The sequence below is a fragment of the Eubalaena glacialis genome, chromosome 15 (genome assembly GCF_028564815.1).
Source record: "Eubalaena glacialis isolate mEubGla1 chromosome 15, mEubGla1.1.hap2.+ XY, whole genome shotgun sequence".
In the NCBI taxonomy this organism is placed as follows: domain Eukaryota; kingdom Metazoa; phylum Chordata; class Mammalia; order Artiodactyla; family Balaenidae; genus Eubalaena; species Eubalaena glacialis.
The window spans coordinates 42,485,535-42,505,692 of NC_083730.1; the positions used below are offsets into that span (position 1 = coordinate 42,485,535).

Here is a 20,158-nt window from a genome sequence, read left to right on the forward strand (position 1 = left end):
TTCATCTATCTTCTAGCATGCATTACTATTTCATTCATTTTTATGGCTTAATAACATGCTACACTGTTTTTATTATTGTAGCTTTGTAGGAAGTTTTGAAATCAGAAACTGTGAGCTCTCCAACTTTGCTTTCCTTTTTCAAGATTGTTTTGGTCATTCAGTGTCCCTTGCAATTCCATATGAATTTTAGGATCAGCTTTTCTATTTCTGCACAAAAGACCATTGGGATTTTAATGAATTGCACTGAACCTGAAAATTGCTTTGGGCAGTATTTTCATATTAACAGTATGTCTTCCTATCCATAAATAAGATTTGTCTTTCTACTTATTTAGGTCTTTAATTTCTTTCAACAGTATTTTATAGTTTTCAGTGTATACCCTGAAAATCCTCTTGGTTAAATGTATTCCTAGGTATTTTATTATTTTTGATGGTACTATAAATGGGACTGTTTTCCTAAATTAATTTTCAAATTTTTCATTGCTGGTGTATAGAAATACAACTGATTTTTGTGTGTTCATCTGGTATCCTGTAATTTTGCTGAATTAATTTATTAGCTCTAATTATTTTTTATGGATTCCTTATATATACAATTTTCTATATATAAGATCATATCTTCTGCAAAAAGATATACATTTACCTCCTCTTTTCCAATTTCGATACCATGTATTTCTTTTTCCTTGCCTAATTTTTATGGCTAGAATTTCCAGTATAATGTGGAAAAGAAGGGGCACAATTAGGTATCCTTGTCTTTCCTGATCTTAGGGGGAAAGCTTTCAGTCTTTCACCATTAAATATAGTGTTAGCTGTAGGTTTTTCCATACATGTTCTTTATTATGTTGAGAATAAAAATATTCCTACTTTGATGAGGGTTTTTTTTTTTTCTTATCATATAAGGATGCTGGATTTTGTCATATGCTTTTTTCCCCCCACTAATTGAGATGATCATGTGTTTCTTCTTCATTCTATTTATATGCTGTGTTATATTGATTGATTTTTGTATTTGAACCACCCTTGCATTCTTGGGATAAATCCCACTTGGTCTTCATGTATAATCTTTTAATATGATGCTGGATTTGGTTTGCTAGTATTTTGTTAAGGATTTTGTATTCCTTGTATTCCACATATTCATAAGTGATATTGGTCTACAGTGTCTTCTTGTGACAGTCTTCCTTTTTTAAGTTGAAGGGGCATATCTTCTTGTTACTTGGTGGCCATTCCAAGAAAGCCAAAGATAGTTTATGGAAAAAAATGCATTGTTCTAAATTTGAGGCCTTCTTGCTGGAATTCATCTTGGCTGAGTGATGCGCGAACCATTAGGAAGGACCCTGAGTCAGAATGATTGGCCAGAGACAACCCGGAAACTAACCCTGTTACCATAAAGCCTGAAACTGTGAGCCACGTGGCAGAGCAGTTCTCCTGGGTTCCCTTACCCTGCTGCTCTCCACCTGGGCACCCGTTCCCAATAAAGTGGACATATGAATTATATATATTCTCTCCCCAGCTAGATTTTGCTCAGTGACCTATATGTAGATATGTATAATTATAAATAACATAGACTAGTGGTGTAAGTACTAAATAAGTCATTCATGTCAGTTAATGACATAGAAAGGAAATTCTCACATGTATTGGACTGGTTGGGAAAGAAAAGAAGGTAGAATTTAAGGTGGTCTTTTAAAGTTAAGGTAGACTTGGGACTTCCCTGGTGGCGCAGTGGTTAAGAATCCGCTTGCCAATGCAGGGGACATGGGTTAGAGCCCTGGTCCAGGAGGATTCCACATGCCGTGGAGCGGCTGGGCCCGTGCACCACAACTACGGAGGCTGTGCGCCACAACTGCTGAAGCCTGTGCGCCACAACTACTGAAGCCCACGCACCACAGCTGCTGGGGCCCATGCACCTGGAGCCCATGCTCTGAAACAGAGAGAGGCCACCACAGTGAGAAGCCCGTGCACCACAACGGAGAGTAGCCTCCACTTGCTGCAACTAGAGAAAGCCCGCACACAGCAACAGAGACCCAACGCAGCCAAAAATAAAATTAATTAATTAAAAAAATAAAAAAATTAAGTTAAGGTAGACTTGAGATAGAGAAGCAGGGAGTGGGAAGAGCTGGAATCTCAGGTGAAGACAATTTGGGAGAAGATATGAAGCAATTTTGGTGGCTGCAGGGCTCAGGGAATAGTGTTGAAGGTACTGTTAGGTCTTGGGAGACAGGTTAAAGTTGGAATAAGTTAAGGCTTAGAACTAGACTAAGCAGATTGGATAAAGAAAAGGATGTAAAATGAGGGAAAGAGAAGAATGTAGAGATAAGAATTGATATTGTAGTGACAGGAAGAGGAAGGAGAGTTACCTCACCTCTTGAGGTATCTCTGAACCTCAAGCTGTAGTGACATTAAAAATGGGAAAGAGAAGCTATACTTATAATCAAACAAACAAATAAATAGGCATATTTGATGTCTACCTTGTGCAAAGTTCTTGAACAGTGTTTCCCAAAAGATGGCTTAGGAATTCCTGTGGTTTCTTATATACCTTTCTTGAAGTTTCTTGTATTAATATTTAGAATATGACAGTATCTGTCTTCTGTTTCTTTTGTGAATTATCAAAGTTAAGACAAGTGCTATGTCCAAATGTGCTGAATTAATTATGAGAGTTCTGAAATTAATTTTTAACTATGTAATATATGAATATGTTCTTGTAAAAAATGAAAACAATTCAGACACAGCTTAAGGGCACCAATTCTTATCCTCTCTTATTTACATACTTATGAATTCTTATAAAATATATATTTTATAAAACAAACGTTATACTGTACTTTTTTTTTGCAACTTAAAAAAAAAAACCAATCCACCATTGGATTTATGAATCTTTTAAACTGCTGCATGTATTCGGTAAGATGAAGTATCACAATTGATTTAGCCATTTACTTGAAGAAAGTCCCAACTCTTCACTGTTACTGAGCTGGACCACACAACTAGCATTTGGCGTCTTGTGCAAACACGCTGGTGTTCAAAGAATTTTTAATTACCCCTTGGTAAAGATAGTTTCTCCCAGGAGGAGGGTCCTAAGCCTGGCAAACCCCGCCCCGCCTCCGGCCCAGACCCGGGGGCACGCCCCCCGACCGCCTCTCCAGCGCGCGTCTCTTCCCCGCCCCTTCCGCTCGGCCTCGGCTGAGCCTGTTCGGTGGGCGGGGCGTGGGTGGGGCGTGGGTAGGCCGTGACGTCACTGCCGGCTGGACGCCATCTTGCTGGTTTGCGGCCGATCTTGGATGTGGCGGCAGCGGTGGTGAGGGCGTGGGGAAGGGTGGGGTGAGGGGGCGAGGCCGCGGCGAGGGCGGCGAAACTCTCCTCCCCCTCAGCCCCACCGCGTGGGACGGCGTGAGCGCGGTATCGGAGGGATGTCCGCCTTCTCTGAGGCGGCGCTGGAGAAGAAGCTGTCGGAGTTGAGCAACTCGCAGCAGAGCGTGCAGACCCTGTCCCTGTGGCTCATCCACCACCGCAAACACTCGCGGCCCATCGTCACCGTGTGGGAGCGGGAGCTGCGGAAAGGTGAGTCGGCCGCGCCTCTCGGCCTCTCCCCGCCGCTCCCCGCCACCCGGCCAGTTCCCTGGCATCCCCGGGACCACCCCTCTCCTTGGGAGCCCCACTCCCCTAGCGACCCCAACTCCCGGCTGCCCCGCACCCCGCCTCCCCAGCGCCCCGGGCTCCCTGGCGTCGGTGGTCTGCGGGCCAGGAGGAGCGGCGTGTACTGCGCTTCCTGCAAAGTCGACGTTTAGTAGGTGTTGTTGAAGAAGGTATTGTATAAAGGATTAACATTTCTATTGGTTTAACGCGGAAACAGTAGCCAGAGGCTCTGCACTCCGCACCTAATTACAGTCAGAAATTTAGGCAGTCAGGTGTTTTCGTTGGGTACATTATAATGGAGGATAGAGGAGGGGAAAGATTGGTATGGGGAGATACTTCCATTATTTCTGTAACACATCAACTCAAACTTGTAAAATTAAGGGGAATCATAGTTTTAGAGCTGGGGAGTGTAAAATAAGATGCGTGATGCAATGGAAAGAACTCTGAATTTGTAGATTTTAGAGGAGATGGATTAGGGAGATTTCTTCATTTCTGGATTGCAAGTGCCTCACCTGAAAATGAGGGAATTAGATTAAGTTGATCCAAGGTCCTTTCTTGCTCTATGATTAGATGCCTCTAGGGCAGCGTCTTTATTTTACAAAGCATTCTATAGTGCTCCTGTAAATAAAGTTAACTTTTTTCAGCTGTAGTCTGCTGTCACTAAAATATCTAGAATCATTTCACTACTGCAGAGCAGATTTATCCGTAAGAACTGATTGTATGATGGTACGACTGAAAATTAAAATATTTCTTTTGCTTAGTCTGAATTTGTACCTTAATTCTTATTTCATTGGATAAAGAGAATGGGCACTCTTAATTGTTGTTTCAGACATCCTGATGTACCTGATATGATGGATATTTATTAATTGTTTTAACAAGCCGTTATTAATCAAGTAGATGCTTGTGTACTGATCCATATGAAAGCCACATGATGTATTAATATCAGAGCCAGAATGTGGCATTGGCTATATAGAATGGAGACATTCTGTATATTTTCTTGTGTATTTGCTTGTGGTTAATCCCTTAGAACAGTGGTCCCCAACCTTTTTGACACCAGAGACTGGTTTCATGGAAGACAATTTTTCCACGGACCTGGGGGGGAGCGGGATGGTTTGGGGATGATTCAAGAGCATTACATTTATTGTGCACTTTATTTCTATTATTATTACGTTGTAATACATAATGAAATAATTGTACAACTCACTATAATGCAGAATCAGTGGGAGCCCTGACCTTGTTTTCCTGCAACTAGATGGTCCCATCTGGTGGGTGATGGGAGACAGTGATACCCTAAGTGTGTTGCTTATGTCCAGTCTACTCCGTAAGATGCAGCTTAATTGTCACTTGCCACTCACTGATAGGGTTTTGATATGAGTCTGCAAGCAATTGATTTATTATGGTCTCTGTGCAGTCAAACCTCTCTGCCAGTGGTAATCTGTATTTGCAGCTGCTCCCCAGCACTAGCATCACTGCCTCAGCTCCACCTCAGATCATCAGGCATTAGATTCTCATAAGGAGCATGCAACCTAGATCCCTAGCATGCGCAGTTCACAGTAGGGTTCATGCTCCTATGAGAATTTAATGCTGCTGCTGATCTGACAGGAGGTGGAGCTCAGGTGGTAATGCGAGTGACGGGGAGCGGCTGTAAATACAGATGAAGCTTCGCTCACTTGCCCACTGCTCACCTCCTGCTGTGCAGCCCAGTTCCTAACATGCCATGGACCAGTACCGGTCTGTGGCCCAGCAGCTGGGGACCCCTGCCTTAGAAGAAGTTGATGTAGAGCCCTGTTTTTCACTTCATATATAAGTGTATGTGTATTGGCTCTCATGGAGGAATTCACCTGTGAGTGGCCGAAAAGGTTTGAGAAACACAGATATAAATGTCTGGCAAATAGCTGTGAACTTTGAGAAGGCAGGAATTGTCTTTACTTTTCTACCTTACTAGATATGAAAATCAGCAACAGGTTTATATTTGGGGGTGGGGTGGGGAGGGGAGAAAGAGCATAAGGATTGGTACCCAGATTGTTCTTAAGAACTACCACAAATCAGTAGTAAAATGGCCATACTGTTAAAGGCATTTTACATAAGTGGAAACCTGAAAGACCAATAAATGATACTCAATCTTACTAATCAAGAAAAAATAAATCAATGAAGTACCACTTTAGACCCTTTGGTTTGCAAAATTAAAATTATGATAGGAAATGCCCTGGCAGTCCAGTGGTTAGGACCCGGCGTTTTCACTGCCTGGGGCCCCAGTTCGATTTCTGGTTGGAGAAGTAAGATCCCGTGGGGTACAGCCAAAAAAAAAAAAAGAAAAAAAAGGTGTGACAGTACCAAGGATTGGTGAGGATGACAGGAAACAACTCTCTTACACTGCTGATTGTAGTGTAAAAAAGGAGATGAACTTAGCAACCTCTAATGAAGTTGAAGGTATATGTCCTTTGGCCTACCAGTTCCATGAATATATCCTGGAAACTCAAGAAGTTATGTTTATTGTAGCCTCTTAATAACAAAATGAGATAAACACTTTAAACATCTCATTAGTTAGAGTATGGACAAATATATTTTGTCTTTCATACAATATAATATAATACTGTCCAACAGTTTTTGTGAATGACTAGAGCTGCATGAAACAACATGACATGAATGTTGGGCTAAGAAAGCAAGGTGCAGACCAATATGCTATATAGTGAAAGTTTGAAAACATGCAAAACAATACTCTATATTGTTTACAGATATCTGTAGCTAGAACATGCATAGAAATGATTAACACGATAGTCCAAGATAGTGGCTGCCATAAGGAAGAGAGGGAATGAAAATGGATCTGTGTTAACTTATAGTACATATATATGAAACATTTTTTGAAACAAATGGAAAATGATAAGATGTTCTATTAGCTGAGTTGGGGGATGCTTTCATATGTTTAAACGTTTCATAAATAGAAAGAATTAAAGGCATATAAACAGCTGCTTTAGGAGGAGAGTAGTGTTGGGTGATGATGGTGATGATAGAAATGGTGGTAATAGTGGAGGTGATGATCATGCTTCTACTGCTGCTGCTGCTGCAGTTCTCAGTGTGGTGTGGGCTTTTCTGCCAAGGGTTTCCTTTCCTTGACACATGATTGTGCCTTTGTAGGGTGTAGCCGTTATGTCTTCCCCATTCTCTGCAGTTTTGCTCATCAACTTTAGGATCCTCTGTTTCCTTTAGCATAATGATAATGACAGTAATTTACTGAGTACAAGGCATTGTTTTAGACACCTTACTGTGATATCTTGACTCCTCACATTATCTCTGCAAAGTAAGTATTTTTGAAAGGAATTGATCAAATTTGAAATGTCAAGAAATAAACTAAGGAAAATTAGTTGAACATTTTGTATTAAGCTAGGCATTCTTTAGTTTCTTGAAGTATTTAAAGAAGACAAAAATGTGACATTGGTAGGAAAAATTACTGCTCAAAATATGAAAATGAGTAGGTAAAATGATACATCAGTTATGGTAATCATGCAGTTGTGAAGATTTCCCCTTTGTCTACTTTTCTTATTTTTGTCTCCTTTAAAGAAAGATAATTTCTTTTTGGAGGGATATACCCCATGGCCCTTATGAAGACCAAAGTAGCTATAATTTCCCTGATAAATGCAATAGAGTGTAACCAAAAACATAAGTGACCATTTTGTTGTTTTGTAACAGCTCTATTGAGTTATAATTAAGATACCATACAATTCACCCATTTGGTTTTTAGTATATCATATAGTTGTAAAACCATCACCACAATAAATTTTAGAACATTTTCATAACCCATGCCTTTTAGCCATCATTCCCGCTTCCCCACCTCTAGGCAACCACTAATTTACTTTGTTTCTATAGATTTGCCTTAAATGGAATCATATGATATATAGTCTTTTGTGACTAGGCTTCCTTTGGTTAGGATAATGTCCTCTAGGCTCATTCTTGTTGTAGCATGTATTTAGTACTTCATCCCTTTTTATGGCCAAATAATAATCCATTGTATGCATTTATCCATTCATCAGTTGATAGACATTTGGGTTGATTCCACTTTTTGGCTATTATGAACAATACTGCTATGAACATTTGTGTACAAGTTTTTGTGTGGATGTGTTTTAATTTTTCTTGGATATATACCTAGGAATAGAATTGCTAGGTCATATATGAACTCTACATTGAACGTTTTGGGGAGTTGCCAGACTGTTTTCCATAGTGACTGCATCATTATACATTCCTGCCTGCAGTGTATGAGGGTCCAATTTCTCCACATCTTTAACAACACTTATTATTATCTGTCTTTTTGATTATAGCCACCCTGTTGGGTGTAAAGTGTCTTGTGGTTTTGATTTGTGTTTCCCTGATGACTAATGATGTTGAGCATATTTTCATGTGCTTATTGGCCATTTGTATGTCATCTTTGGAGAACTGTCTATTCAGATCCTTGCCCATTTTAAAATTGCATTGTCTTTTTTTTTTAAATTTTAGAATTTTTTTTTATACACCCGGTTCTTATTAGTTGTCTTTTATTATTAAGTGTTCTTTATGTATTTTATTTTATTTTTTAATTTATTTTTATTTTTATTTTTTAAAATTTATTTTTACAACTTTATTGAAGTATAATTGCTTTACAATGGTGTGTTAGTTTCTGCTTTATAACAAAGTGAATCAGCTATACATATATCTTTATGTATTTTACATACAAGTCTGTTATCAGATCCATGACTTGCAAATATTTTCTCCCATTCATTGGGTTGTCTTTTCACTTTCTTAATACTGTCTTTTGAAGGTGATTGTTTTAAACTCTGAACTTCTCAGTAGTGAGCTAAATTATAAATTAGACCACTAATTAAATTATATGTTGCATTAATTGCTATAGAAATATCATCCATGAATGTACCAGAATTTATGAAACAACACTGACAGGCTCTTTCCTACATGCAAACACTAGGCTCTTTCCTACATGCAAGTACAAGAACAACAAATCTCTGCAAGAGTTGTAGAAAGAGAATAGGTAGGAGGAAGTTCTTTGCAGTTGATTAGAGTTGCTGCTTTCAGTAGTCTAGTTGATTGAGTCCTTTACACTTGCCTCTTGTATGTTATTCATATTTGAGTCTTAACAAAATCATAATTGCCTCAGCCCTTTAGAGTATGTTAATTCACCCTGTATTTATTATCTTATATATGTCTAGCATTGGATATATTCCAGTAATAAAACAACGTGTTTTGTTTTGTTTTGTTTTGTTTTGTTTTGGCCATGCCGCGTGGCTTGCGGGATCTTAGTTCCCTGACCAGGGATTGAACCCGGGCCACAGCAGTGAAAGTGCCGGGTCCTAACCACTGGACCGGCAGGGATATATTTATATGTCAAATATATTTCAATTAAAAAAATAAATAAAAACAAAGAAAGTTGGTCCCTGCCCTCATAGAATTTGTAGTCTCGTGGGGAGGGCAAACAATGAACAAGAAAATTGTAAATATAAATTTTGTATTAAGTGCATTTAAGGGAGGAGAACCTTAAGTAGTTACATGGTGAGGGAAATGATCTCTGTAAGGTGACCTTCAGTTAAAGACCTCTCTGAACCAGCTATTCCATAAGTGGGGAGGAGGTATTCAGCTACTGGGGTATGTGAAGATGCTGAGGCAAGAAATAGCTTGGAATGCAAAAAGCCAAACCTGGGAATGTTCAGCCCTTGAGTGCTTGTTACGGTTTTTCTCCAACTGGCAACAATTAAAATATTAAAATGCCTAAAGTTTAGGTTTTCCTTCTATTTGTAATCACTTGTTAAAATCAGTACTTTGTTATCAATAAACTGTATTAGACATCTTTCAGGGAACTAATTATCACTTTATATTGTATTATGGACTGGGGGGTTATGTGTTGGTTATGAAGTAGATAGTGGGTTCCTATAGGTGGTGGTTTTCCTTTTCCAAATTTTAGCCTGCATAATCTCAACATACTGCCTTTGATAAAGGTTCTTAAATATGTCAAATTAACATTTATATTCATGAATATGGCTTTAGGTTTGTAAGTGGTGCTAAAATAAGTACCGTATATTCTTAGATGCTCTATTTGGTTTTAGAAAAATACAAAAGGTTAAAGAACATTTTTCATCTGCTTTAAAAACATGTAGTCCTATAAATCCTTAAAACGAAGAGATTCTGTTTTTGAATTGACAATTCAATGGCTTTAATATTGTCTAATACTGTTATTTTGGACAATACTATTATACTTTTTTGTAGCTAGAATTAAACAAGTAAGTTAGACAATGTTTATATTTTGTTAGTTACACTAAGAATTTGTTTTTCTCAAATCTGTATGACTTTTATGCACCCCAGTGTAGTCATCATCCAGCTGTAACAGTTATATTCTTTGTTAACAACTTTAAAAAAGTTAATTTCTTAAAATATCATCAAATATCCAGCTAGTATTTGTTTCCTTGATTGTCTCACTTTTTTTTTTTTTTAGCCAGTTATTTGAATCAGGATGCAAGTAAAGTTTCTTCATTGCATTTGATTATTATATTTAAGTTCCTTTACGTCTATGGATTCCCTCTTTTATTTTAAATTTATTCTTTGAAAAAATCACATTGGTTGTTCCATAGATATTCTCAGGGTCTAGACCAGGGATTATCGACTGTATGATTAAAGGATCCCTTTATTTTTTTTATTTTTTTTTTTGGATCCCTTTATTTTTGTAAAAATTATTAAAGGCCCCAGATCTTTCATTTATGTGGTTTATATTTATTGGGAGTTACATTAGAAAGTGAAACATTGAAAAATATTTATTTAATAACTATTATTTTAAAACTGTGGTACTAAATTGATTTTATGTTAACATAAAATGACATTTTTAATGAAAAATAACTTAAAAATATTAGAGAAAGGAGTGATTGTTTTACATTTTTGCAAATCTTTATGCCTGTCTTAATTAAAGACAGCTGAATTCTCATGTCAGGTTTTGCATTCAGTCTTCTTGTGATGTATGTCACATAACCTGAGGAATATACCACTGTACACAGGTGAGAGGATGAGAGCGAAAAAGACAAATAATGTCTTCGTATTATTGTGAAAATAGTTCTGAGTTCATGGACTCCATGAAAGGGTTTTGAGGACCCACCAACAATTTACAAACCAGATACTAAGAGCTAGACCATTTCCTATTATTGGTAGTTAGATCAAGAGGCTAGCACACATTGCTTTGCCTTAAGCAGACATATTCCTTCCAAAATGTTAATTCCTACTCAGTGTGAACTTAAACCAAATTTATGAAATTTCCCTTTGGGTTATAATATAATTTTCTTTAGGTTCTCTTTCCTATAACATACAGCTTTTAAAAAAATCAATGATTTGCTGTTGTTTTTATGGCTCCAAAATTTAAGCAAATTATCCTTAAATTTCCAATAAAAATAAAGATGTGCGCCTACATTAAACAAACATAATTATAGTTCATAATTTTACAAGTGTATTTTTGAATAAAATGAAATTTTCATTTGATATGTAAAAGTTTCTCCGGTTGGTTTCCGTTACTCAGCAAATACCTATTGAGCTCCTGCTCTGTTGCTAGACAAGGATGATTCAGTGGATAAGGGAGACATAGCTTACACATCAGTCAGGGCAACAGACTCTGCTAAATTAGTAACTTCATAGTGATACAAAAGAGAAATATCAATATAATTGGGAAACTAGCTCAGTTTAGGCAATCAGGAAAGGCTTCTTTGATTTGAGATTTGAAGTAAAGAATTTACTAGGAGCTGTACAAAGTATGTAGACATAGTTTTTACTGTTGCTTTAATTGTTTGAATGTGGTTTTATGTCAAACAAAGGTTATTTGACATTTTAAATGTAACATTTCAGTTCACAACTCCTTTTTGGAACTAGACAGGATAATAAAGTAAATATTTTAGGTAGACTTTTAATGTTTTATGTCTGCAAAGAACTTTAAGTGATTTAAGATTTTTAAAATCCTTTTGTTTGTAAAAATGTATGAAGAGGATTATAATAATGAATTATTTATGTAGTCACCTTGCAGTCATCTAGGTTATTTGGTCATTTTTGGTTCTCTAGCTTAACTCTTGACTTTTATCAGGTACCTGTTAGTCTTGTTCTTCTTTTTATAGCTTTTCCTTAGTCCCTTTTATATCTATAATAACTGAGAAACTAAGAAAAAAATTACCATTCTATATACTTTCCAGGTGTATTTTTAAAAATACAGTATATTTTAGTAGGTAATAACATGCATGTAATACGAAATTGAAAAGTCACAAAGGCTCCTTTCCACTCTCCCCCCCCCCATTTTCCTTACCCAGAATCAATCTGTTAAGTTTATTCTTCCAGAATTTTCTATGCATATATAGTCATCTACATATGTTACAATTTCTTTCTCTCTTTCATGTTTAGACAAATGGTTGGATATTATATAGATTTCTCTGTGCTTTTGCTTTATTTTTCTTTTTAATATATCTTTCAGATTATGATGTATTTATATATATTATGTTGCCTCAATTAAAAAAATGACTGCACTGTATTCCATTTTATGGATGCACCAAAATTTATATAACTGTTACTCTATTGATGAACATTTAGGATGTGTCAGTTTATCTTACAGTTTATAAATATTCATTTATGTTACTAAATATTCTTGTTATTTTCTTAACGGTTTCAGCTGATAGAAGTGGTAGGCATTGGTTTATCACAGCATTTTTTTTAAGTTCTTTTTACCTCCACCCATTTGAAATGCCTCCTTTAACATACACTCAGTTTTCATATGTGTTTGGCATATTTGTAGACTGTCATTCTGCTCCATTCATCGGTCTACTCATGTATTACTGTCACACTCTTTATTATGTTTTCACATCTAGTAGGACATCCCGCTGCAACCCCCCGCCGGCCTGCAAATTGCTCTTCTTTTTTTTTTTTTTTCAGAGTTTTCTTGTGTCTTCTTGTTTTGTTTTTCCATATAAACACTAGAATCAACTTGTCATTTGCAAGAAAAAAATTATTTCTGGTATTTTATTAGCTCAAAGAGAATTCACATCTTTTTTTTTTTTTCCTTTCTGCATGGCATGTGGGATCTTAGTTCCCTGACCAGGGATTGAACCTGTGCCCCCGTCAGTGGAAGCTCAGAGTCTTAACCACTGGACTGCCAGGAAATTCCCGAGAATTTACATCTTTATGATGGCTAATCTTCTTAGGCTGAGAACCGTGCAGTCTTATTCTAAATGTATTTGTTGTAATTGTTTAAGTAAGTGGTTCTCAAACTTGTTCAGGTATTAGTTCATGATGCCTTGTAAAGCCCTGTGAAGACCATCACGAAATGCACATTTAAGTTTACAATAACTGTATAACTTTGCACTAAATGTATCTCATTTAATTCTAGTACAGGCTAATAGAAGAAAGTGTCAGAGGATTGTCATGTTATGCAAAAGCACTTAAAACTGAAAACATTTATATTCATTAAGTTTTTGTTTGTTTTTGGTTTTTTTGTAAATTGGGAAAATGGTTTGCATTGGTTGATTTTTGTGATGACATTTTGGTCCAGTTCAAGGAATATTCTTCTTCAAGAGCATGGTTTAAAAACCTTATCTATTTATGAATGGATGAAGAAGATGTGGTACATATATACAATGGAATACTACTCAGCCATAAAAAAGAATGAAATAATTCCATTTGCAGCAACATGGATGGACTTAGAGATTGTCATACTAAGTGAAGTAAGTCAGAAAGAATGACAAATGCCATATGATATCACTTGTATGTGGAATCTAAAACATAGCACAAATGAACCTATCTATAAAACAGAAACAGACTCACAGACCTAGAGAATAGACTTGTGGTTGCTAAGGGAGGCGGGGGAGGGATGGACTGGGAGTTTAGGGTTAGTAGATGCAAACTATTGTATATGGAATGGATAAACAGCAAGGTCCTACTGTATGGCACAGGGAACTATATTCACTATCCTGTGATAAACCATAATGGAAAAGAATATAAAAAAGAATGTATATATATGTATAACTGAATCACCTTGCTGTATAGCAAAAATTAACACAACATTGCAAATCAACTACACGACAATTAAAAAAAATCCTTGTCTATTTAATTCAACATGCTGTTTTCATCTCTTTAGTATTGGAATAAATCATAATGTGTACTGTATTCTATTTTATAGATTATTCTTTTAAACAAGGAGGTTTGGGTAGTTAAGGACCATATTTTTCCTGAACTACCAAAAAATTCAGTTTTCTTAGTAGAAAATCATGAGTTATCTTGAACAGCACTTGTGATGGTTAATTTTATGTGTCAAATTGACTGGGCCACAGGTGGCTTTAGATATTTGGTCAAACAGTATTTTAGGTATGTCTGTGAAGATGTTTCTGGCTGAGATAAAACATTTGAATCTGTAGAGTGAATAAAGCAGATTGGCCTTCTTAATGTTGATGGGCCTCTTTCAGTCAGTTGAAGGCTGGAATAGAACAAAAAGGCTGACGCTTCTGTGAGTAAGAGGGAAACTTGTCCTGCCTGACTGCCTTCTTTCCTGCCTTTGGACTTAAAGTGAAACATGGGCTCTTCCTGGATCTTGAGGCTGCTTTCTGACAAGTGCTATGCCATCAGCTCTCCTGGGTCTCCAGTTTGCTGACTGCAGATCTTGGGACTTGACAGCCTCTATAATCACATGAACCAGTTCCTTATAATATCTTTCTGTGTATGCACACACACCTTACTAGTTCTGTTTCTCTGGAAAACCCTGAGTAATGTAGTACATAATCCAGATTTACAACAGTTTAGTTAGTAAATCAACTAATAATGTGGATTTAACCCAAGTTATTGTTTTAAAATTTTAAAAATGCAGTTGATGTGCTATAACTAGCACATAGAAAACGCTTAATGATTAAGAATAATTTCACTTTATATATTTATTTTATTTTTAAAATTTTTTAAAATTTATTTTTATTTATTTTTTTGGCTGCATTGGGTCTTCGTTGCTGTGTGCGGGCTTTCTCTAGTTGTGGCGAGTGGAGGCTACTTTTCGTTGCAGTGCACAGACTTCTTGTTGCAGTGGCTTCTCTTGTTGCGGAGCACGGGCTCTAGGCGCATGGGCTTCAGTAGTTGTGGCTCACAGGCTCTAGAGCGCAGGCTCAGTAGTTGTGGCGCATGGGCTTGGTTGCTCCGCAGCATGTGGGATCTTCCCGGATCAGAGATTGAACCCGTGTCCCCTGCCTTGGCAAGTGGATTCTTAACCACTGTGCCGCCAGGGAAGTCCCACTTTATATATTTGTAATTGACACTTTAGGTGTAAGTTTTGCTTTCTTCCATCAATATGCTGATGATTCAATATTCTTTTTTTTTTTTTTAGCAGTCTCAATGTCACTGTATTTCTTGAGCACCTCAAACTCAGCACGTACAACGCAACACTTCGTCATCTTTCCCCACTCTTGTCCCACTTGCCTGTTACTCTTCCTGTATTTCCTATTTGAGTGAAAGGGATTACTGTCTACCAGTTGCCTAATTTCAGAAATTCAAGATTATCTTGACCCTTCTCTTCATACATGCCTCACCTGCAGCTTTTTTATTGCTATTTTAGCAGTATTCTGTTTGTCTCTGCTATCCCATCCCATTGCCCAGCTCCTCATCTTTTACTAGCACTCTTGCAGTAATCCTACTCCTAGGTATATATTCAGAAGAATTGAAAGTAGGTATTCAAACAAATACTATACAAGAATGCTCATAGCAGTGTTATTCACAATACTCAAAAGGTGGAAACAACCTGAACGTCCATTAGTGGATGAATAGATTTATGTGGTATATCCATGCAATGGAATATTATTCAGCCATAGAAAGGAATGAAATACTGATTCATGGTACAATGTGGATGAACCTAAAAAACATGAAGTGAGGACTTACCTGGTGGTCCAGTGGTTAAGAATCCTCCTGCCAGTGCAGGGGACATAGGTTCGATCCCTGCTCCAGGAAGATCCCACGTGCTGCGGGGCAATTAAGCCAATGCGCCACAACTACTGAGCCCATGCTCTAGAGCCCGTGAGCTGCAACTACTGAGCCCACGCGCCACAACTACTGAAGCCCGCATGCCTAGAGCCCGTGCTCCACGACAAGAGAAGCCACTGCAATGAGGAGCCCGAGCACCACAACGAAGAGTAGCCCCCGCGCACTGCAACTAGAGAGAGCCTGCGCTCAGCAACGAAGGCCCAACAGCAGCCAAAAAAAAAAAAGAAAAAATGAAGAGAAAGAAGCCAGACACAAAAGGTCACATATTGTAGGATTTCATTTTATATGAAATATCTGTTGGATACCAATAGAATAGATGAATCCACAAAGAGAGAAAGTCATTGCCAGAGACTGGGTGGAGAAGAGTAATGGGAAATGAATGACTGTTTAATGGGTATGAAGTTGTCTTTGGGGGTGACAAAAGTGTTTTGGAAATAGATGTAGGTGATAGTTGCACAGCCATATGGTAAATTCTCCTGGATTATACACTTTAACATGGTTAATTTAATGTAATGTGAACTTTCTCTCAATTAAAAAAAAGATGATATAGGGAATTACCCAGCGGTCCAGTGGTTAAGACTCTGGGCTTTCATTGCCAAGGGCACAGGTTCGATCCCTCGTTGGGGAACTAAAATCCCACAAGCCTCAGAGTGTGGCCAAAAAAATAAATAAAAATAAAAAATTTAAAAAGATGATATAAACACATTGCACTTTTATGTGTCTTTATATTGTTGTTGTCACAAACTACATTTTTTTGTTTTTTTGTTTTTGGCTGTGCAGTGCACCATGTGCAGTATGCAGCATGCGGGGTCTTAGTTCCCTGACCAGGGATCAAACCCGCGCCCCCTGCATTGGGAGCACGGAGTCTTAACCACTGGACCACCAGGGAAGTCCCACAAAGTACATCTTATATATGTTGTGTGCCCATCATCAGACTTACTATTATTTTATACATTTCTATTTTAATTCACATAGGAAACAAAAAGAGAAGTTACCAACCAAAAAATAAAGTAATACTGGCTTTTATATTTACTTATGTAGATACTTTACTGATGTTTGTTATTTCTTTATATGGCTTCTAGTTAAGATCTAGTGTCCTTTCATGTCAGTCTGAAGGACTCTGTTTAGCAGTTCTTGTAGGAGACATCTACTACCAATAAAGTCCTTCAGGTTTTGTTTACCTTGAAATGTCTTAATTTCTTCTTCATTACTGAAGGGTAGTTTTGCCAGATTTAAAATTCTTGGTCGACATTCCCCACCTCACCCCCACCCCCAGGGGTTTAAATATGGCATCCTGTAGCCTTCTGGCCTCCACAGTTTGATGAGAAATTGTTAATTTTATTGAGTTTCCCTTGTGTTTACATGACAATGAGTCGCTAATTGCTGCTTTCAAAAATTCTTTGTCTTTGGACCGTTTGATTATAATGTTTCTCAGTGTGGGTCTCTGAGTTATTCCTACCTGGAGTTCATTGAGCTTCTTAGATTCGTAGATTCATGTCTTTTTTAAAATTTGGGGAGTTTTTGGCCATTATTTCTCCAAATATTCTTTATGCACCCTCTTCTCTTTCTCAGACTCCTATAATGTGTGTTTGTTGGCTTGGTGGTGTCCCACAGGTCCATTTTACTCTGTTCTCTTGCCTTTATTCTTTTTCTTTCTGGTCCCCAGACTCCATTTCAATGGTCTTATCTTCATATTTGCCAGTTCTCTTTATTCTTGACATTTTCTGTGGTGTCACCTCCATGTACTTTTTATTGCTATTATTATAGCATTTAACATATAGTATTTTAGTGGTTCTGTGTAGAGTTTCTTATTACTGGAGGACTGAGCCTATTCCTTTGTTTCCTCAACGTAGCACACAGTAGATACACAGTAAGTATGTGTTGAGGGAGTTACTGAATGAATGTTGCAAAGTATATAGAATCTGAGACTTTTAGAGCTAGAAGGAGTATTGCAGAATGTTTTGCTGTTTTTTTTAAGAGTAGTGCCTGAATTAGGAACTTCTGACTTTTATTTATTTATTTATTTATTTATTTATTTATGGCTGTGTTGGGTCTTCGTTTCTGTGCGAGGGCTTTCTCTAGTTGTGGCAAGCGGGGGCCACTCTTCATCGCGGTGCACAGGCCTCTCACTATCGTGGCCTCTCTTGTTGCGGAGCACAGGCTCCAGATGCGCGGGCTCAGTAATTATGGCTCACGGGCCCAGTTGCTCCGCGGCATGTGGGATCTTCCCAGACCAGGGCTCGAACCCGTGTCCCCTGCATTGGCAGGCAGACTCTCAACCACTGCGCCACCAGGGAAGCCCTGACATCTTAAGGCAAATATTGAACTCCATTTATGAACATTTACCTGATTGAGAGAAAGACTTGAAAAATTTCCAGCTTTTTCAGTCTGTCATGTTGTTCTGCCCTTGCCATATTTATCCATCTTTAGAGAAGTGGTTCTTAAAGTGTGGTGACTGGATGCCCCTTGGTGGATCACCAAGACCCTTTTAAGAGGCATATGGGACAAGGTAAAAAATGTTTTCATATTACTACTAAGATGTTCTCTCTCCCCTGGCCCTTTTCACTGTGTTGGCATCTTCTGTGGTGGTGTAAAAGCAAAGGTAGGTGAAAACTGGTAGCGTCTAATCATTAGTCAAGGCAGAGACACCAGACTGTACCAGTAATCACTGTATTTTTCACACCACACGTTCACAGCTTAAAAAATATAATATCACTTACCTGACAGTGCTCATCACCGTAGCTCAGATTACTAATTTTGTTAACTCTTGACCCTTGAGTGCATGTGTCTCTGTGCGTGTGTGCACGTGCACTTTTTTCGTTGTGTAAAATATACATAACATAAAATTTAACGTTTTAACCTTTTTTTCTTTCTCTTTATTGTGGTAAAATATACATAATATAAATTTACCATTTTAACCATATTTTAAGTGTACAGTTCAGTGCAGTTAAGTCCATTCACATTGTTTTGCAACCGTCATCACCATCCACCACCAGAACTTTTTTCATTTTCCCAAACTGAAACTCCATTCCCATTAAACAATAATTCCCTTTTCTCTCCCAGCACCTGGCAACCACCCATCTACTTCCTGTCAGTTTGAATTCAGCTACTCTAGTTGCCTCATTTAATTGAAATCATACAGTTTATTCTTTTGTGACTGGTTTATTTAACTTAGCATAATATCTTCAAGGTTCATCCATGCTGTAGCATGTGTCAGAACTTCTTTCCTTTTAAAAGGCTCTTGTATGTATATACCACATTTTATTTATTTGTCTGTTGATGACACTAGGGTTGCTTCCACTTTTTGGCTATTGTGAATAATGCTGGTATGAACATGGTTGTACAAATATCTGTTTGAGTCCCTTCTTTTGAGTATGTACCGAGAAGTGGAGCTGGTAAATCATATGGTAATTCGATGTTAATTTTTTTTTAAATAAATTTATTCTACTTATTTATTTTTGGCTGCATTGGGTCTTTTGTTGCTGTGCTCGGGCTTTCTCTAGTTGCAGCGAGCGGGGGCTACTCTTCATTGTGGTGCTCGGGCTCCTCATTGCGGTGGCTTCTCTTGTTGCGGAGCACGGGCTCTAGGCGCGTGGGCTTCAGTAGTTGCGACACATGGGCTCAGTAGTTGTGGCACATGGGCTTAGTTGCTCTGCGGCATGTGGGATCTTCCTGGACCAGGGCTCGAACCCATGTCCCCTGCATAGGCGGGCAGATTCTTAACCACTGTGCCACCAGGAAAGCCCTCTATGTTTAATTTTTTGAGGAACAACTGTACTGTTTTCCATACTAGCTGTGCCATTTTACATTCCTACTTGCAGTGCACCAGGATTCCAATTTCTGCACGTTTTCATCAGTGCCTGTTATTTTCTGTTTTTTTCTTTTTTGTTTTGAAAAAAGACATTCTAATCGGAATGGAGTGGTATCTGTGGTTTTAATTTGCGGTTCCATAATGACTAGTGATGACTATATATGCAAGAGTTTTTCGCTAGGCTCGCTCTTCTATTTTATTGGTCTATATGTCTGTCCTTACGCCTATACTACACTATTCTGATTACGATAGTTTTCTAGTAAGTATTGAGATCAGGAAGTATGAGTCTTTCAATTTTAATTTTCTTTTTAAATATTGTTGTGGCTATTTGGGATCATTTGGGTATCTATATGAATTTTAAGATGGGTTTTTCGATTTCTACCAAAATGTCATTGGGAGTTTGATAGGGATTGCATTTAATTTGTAGGTTGCTTTGAGCAGTGTTATCTTAGCAATATTAAGTCTTCCAATCCATGAAAATGGGATGTATTTCAATTTATTTGTATCTTCTTTTATTTCTTATTATAGTTTTCAGTGTACAAATCTTACACCTCTTTGGTTAAACTTATTCCTAAGTATTTTATTCTTTTTGATATAATGGTAAGTAGAATTCTTAGTTTCTTTTTTGGATCATTCATTGTTAATCTATAGAAATGCAATTCATGTTTGAATGTTTTGTATTCTGCAACTTTGCTGAATTCATTTATTAGCTCTAACAGTTTTTTTGGA

General features: G+C 37.6%; 1 protein-coding gene across 2 annotated transcripts in view; it reads left to right on the forward strand.

The window, feature by feature from the left end:
* The first annotated feature begins 3,254 nt into the window (after positions 1-3,254).
* Positions 3,255-20,158, forward strand: part of RPRD1A (regulation of nuclear pre-mRNA domain containing 1A) — a 71,071-nt gene continuing 54,167 nt past the window's right edge. For both annotated transcript variants that reach the window (XM_061169376.1, XM_061169375.1), the window contains exon 1: positions 3,255-3,540. In XM_061169376.1, the coding sequence (XP_061025359.1) occupies positions 3,390-3,540 (151 nt within the window). In that variant the 5' untranslated portion in view covers positions 3,255-3,389. The remainder of the gene's footprint in view (positions 3,541-20,158) is intronic.